Source organism: Austrofundulus limnaeus, unplaced genomic scaffold (genome assembly GCF_001266775.1).
Source record: "Austrofundulus limnaeus strain Quisiro unplaced genomic scaffold, Austrofundulus_limnaeus-1.0 Scaffold127, whole genome shotgun sequence".
Taxonomy (NCBI): domain Eukaryota; kingdom Metazoa; phylum Chordata; class Actinopteri; order Cyprinodontiformes; family Rivulidae; genus Austrofundulus; species Austrofundulus limnaeus.
The window spans coordinates 838,765-842,082 of record NW_013952529.1 but is presented as its reverse complement, the minus strand read 5'-3'; the positions used below and the strand labels follow the sequence as shown (position 1 = coordinate 842,082).

Below are 3,318 nucleotides of genomic sequence, written 5' to 3'. Positions count from 1 at the left end.
ATATATATACACACAGTATATATATGTTTACACTGGATCTGAGAACCAATTCATCCAGTTTATCCCAGAAAGAAACAACCAGGAGGTATGGAATCAATCTTGTGCCAGCAGGAGTAGAATTAGAATTACTCAGAGTGAATCTGAATGTTCATAATTTAAATTGAATTCATTGGTTTGAAAATGAATTTTACTAAATTGAAACTGAATTTAAAGTTTTGTATTTGAATTAATTTGCTTTGAAACTGTATTTTAGTTTATTAAAAATTCAGTGTGACTACTTTCACTTTCAGTTCCATAATTCAGATTTTTGTGTCACATCCTGGTCCTTGAGAAAGCCAGGCAGAGTAATCAAACACAGATCCACAGATTTATGTTTCACTTTGGTGAAGTTTCCCTTCTGTATGTAACAGAGTTGATGCAATCCACTGTAAAAGTGACAAAAACACACAAAGTTATTTTATTGCAGTGATTAATTTGACCTATATGTAGAAAATGTTACATTTACAGGGGCATTGGCCCCATCTGAAGTGCCCCTGTCCTGTCACTCACCTGTCCTTTGCCCAAGAGTGGCTGCAGTTCCACTACCAAACAGTAGTGGCGCTAATGAGTCAAATAGGAAAGTCCAGCATGAAGCAAGCTGACGCAAATCTTTTTTAATTTGAATAATCCTGCAGAAAAAGTATTTTAACGATGGCTGGATTTTATCACATCTTGTGTGTTTGAGAGTATTTTACTTATGTACAGTAAAAATGCATGTAAAATTGATAAGGAGAATTTGCAGTTTGAGTTTTTACAAGTGTCTGAACACGTGTGACTGATTAAATTCATACACCTTACTAAAACGGGATTTGTGTGCAAGCATGTTGAACAAATACTTGGCCCCTCTATGAATCCTGCGGCCCCTTTAAGGCTCCGTATGCTGAAAAATCCTAGATCCGCCACTGGCACAAAGACGTGAAAACATCTCAGTTTTGAGAAGCAGGAGGGGAACTGTGCGTGGGCCGGAGAGGCTTTCCAGGACCTACCATGGACTTGAGCGCAGGCAGGCGTTTCTGCCAGCAGATGTAGATGAATCCAGACGTGATGATGATCATGCACACAGCGCCGATGATGACCAGGACCACGAACAGTTTGCCGTAGTCGCTGCGTGTTTTACTGGGCCGAGACTGACAGCTGGTCGCTGCGCTGTAGCTCTGGATCCCCACCTGAACACAAACACAACAGGGGCGGAGCTAATAGGTGGCCAAATGAAACAAATAAAAATAAATACTCTGGATTTTAAAATTCAAGACAGTTTAGCCACAACTAACTGATTACTCAGCCAGTTTTAGACTTAGAAAGCTAAACAATCTTTATCAAATTCTATGCTGATCATAAATTCAAGATGGCCGCCACAGATTACTTTAAAATGCTATAAGTCAACCTTTTTCAGACTTATTGAAATTAACACTTTAACAGTTTTTGTTCCACTGGTGGGCAAAAACGATGCTCTTTCTGTCTTTAAATGTTTCTAAGATGATTATAATTCAGCCAACTTTAAACATACACAGCAGAAAATGTATTTACTACAGTAATATCAAAAATAATCTTTAACAATACCTAAATGCTGATCAAAAATTCAAGATGGCCGCTACAGATAACTTTGAAAGGACATAATTCCACCATTTTCAGGCTTGTTAAATTTATTGTGGAGTATGCAGATGCTAATCCCATATTAAGCTAAACACTAATGCTAATTATAAATGCAAATAAAAATCCAAGATACCTCTGCATGTGTCAATTATTTTGGTTTGGCACCTGGGGTGGTCAGCCAGGTGCCAGAGGTGGCGCCCCTCTGGCTCCGCCCCTGACACACACATGACTGTTCTAACTTAATTGTTGCTTCTTATCTGAGAAGTTTTCTCAATTCAGACTCATAAATGTGGAGTTCCTGCTCTGACTCTGCAAACTAAACTCACAGGCAAATCACTCTCCCTCCCCTCCCTCTTGAAGGTTCTTACATCTTACAAGCCTCTGATGGTTGGTGACAAGTTGGAGACACAATTTTACAAAAACATCTGCAGTTTATTTGACCTGGAATCATGCATAACACCTGGGGCCTCATGTACAAAGACTTGCGTGAACTTCTTACTGAAACCTGGTGTTTCATCAATCAAGCGAATCACATGGATGAGACCGTTCCATCGGTCATGGTTCTGCTTTGGGTGGACTGGACTGACACAGTCCGGATCAGTCTGTCAGCTCCCTCTGGAAAGCTCCTGTGGAACCCCAGTTTGATCACAGCTGCTGCTGCACACGTGGTGCACGGCTCCTCACTGTGTCGCTCCAGAGCGCAGCGGTGCCAAACTGAAAGGATTATTCCTGAAAACAGCTGAGGAGCCACTCGTCATTGTGGATTACAAAATTCTGTTTATAAATAAAATCTCTGTGTGTTACACTTTTTATTTTATCCTCCAGTAAGGCTGAATCCGTTCCTGTAAAATGCATTTTTGGCACAACTTTGCGCATCCTTTATTTAACTGTGTCCATGTGGATGTAATAATTAATCATGTGGATGTAATAATTGTTAAAGGGATCCATGATTAGTTGTAACATTAGACTTTATTTGATAAAAATATTTTGACTGTAAAATAAAGACTGTAAAAATACTGTAGGCTGTTTAGTTTTGTACATTTTTAAAAATATATTTTAACACGGACAGGGCCATTTTATTTCCACGCAAAGCATTCTGGGTAAATGATGACGTGGATAGGTCCTCGATGCGAGGCTGCTAGCGAGCTATATCCACCCTGAAGGTTAATCTTGGATTAAGTTAGTTATTGGGGCGGCTGTGGTGTAGTGGTAAAGCAGCCGGCTTTAGGACCCGCAAGTCACAGGCTCTACTCCCCGCCATGCCCACATGCCGTTGTGTCCTTGGGCAAGACACTTCACCCACCTTGCCTACTGATGGTGGTCAGAGGGTCCGGTGGCACCTGTGCATGGCAGCCTCGCCTCTGTCCCCCAGGGCAGCTGTGGCTACAATTGTAGTTTGCCATCATCAGTGTGTGAATGTGAGTGTGAATGGCTGTAAGTGTAAAGCACTTTGAGTGTCCTGGATGGATAGAAAGGTGCTATACTGTGTAAGTACAGTCATTTACCATTTAATCTTGGACAATATCTGATGATCGACTCTTTTAAATGAAACCAGAGAGCGTTGACAGAGAGGAGAAGGTAGAAATGACAAAGTCTGTAACTGAAAATATCTATGGATGGAGGACAACAGAGCTGCTTCATGGAAGAACCTCAGCTTAGCCTGTTAGCTTTAGCATTATAAAATAA

General features: G+C 40.8%; 1 protein-coding gene across 1 annotated transcript in view; it reads right to left on the bottom strand.

The window, feature by feature from the left end:
* podxl2 (podocalyxin-like 2) overlaps positions 1–3,318 on the bottom strand; it is a gene marked incomplete in the record, with an annotated part of 10,450 nt that overhangs the window by 833 nt on the left and 6,299 nt on the right. Inside the window, 1 exon segment of the mRNA XM_014015341.1 lies at positions 1,026–1,205. Coding sequence (XP_013870795.1) covers positions 1,026–1,205 — 180 coding nt within the window.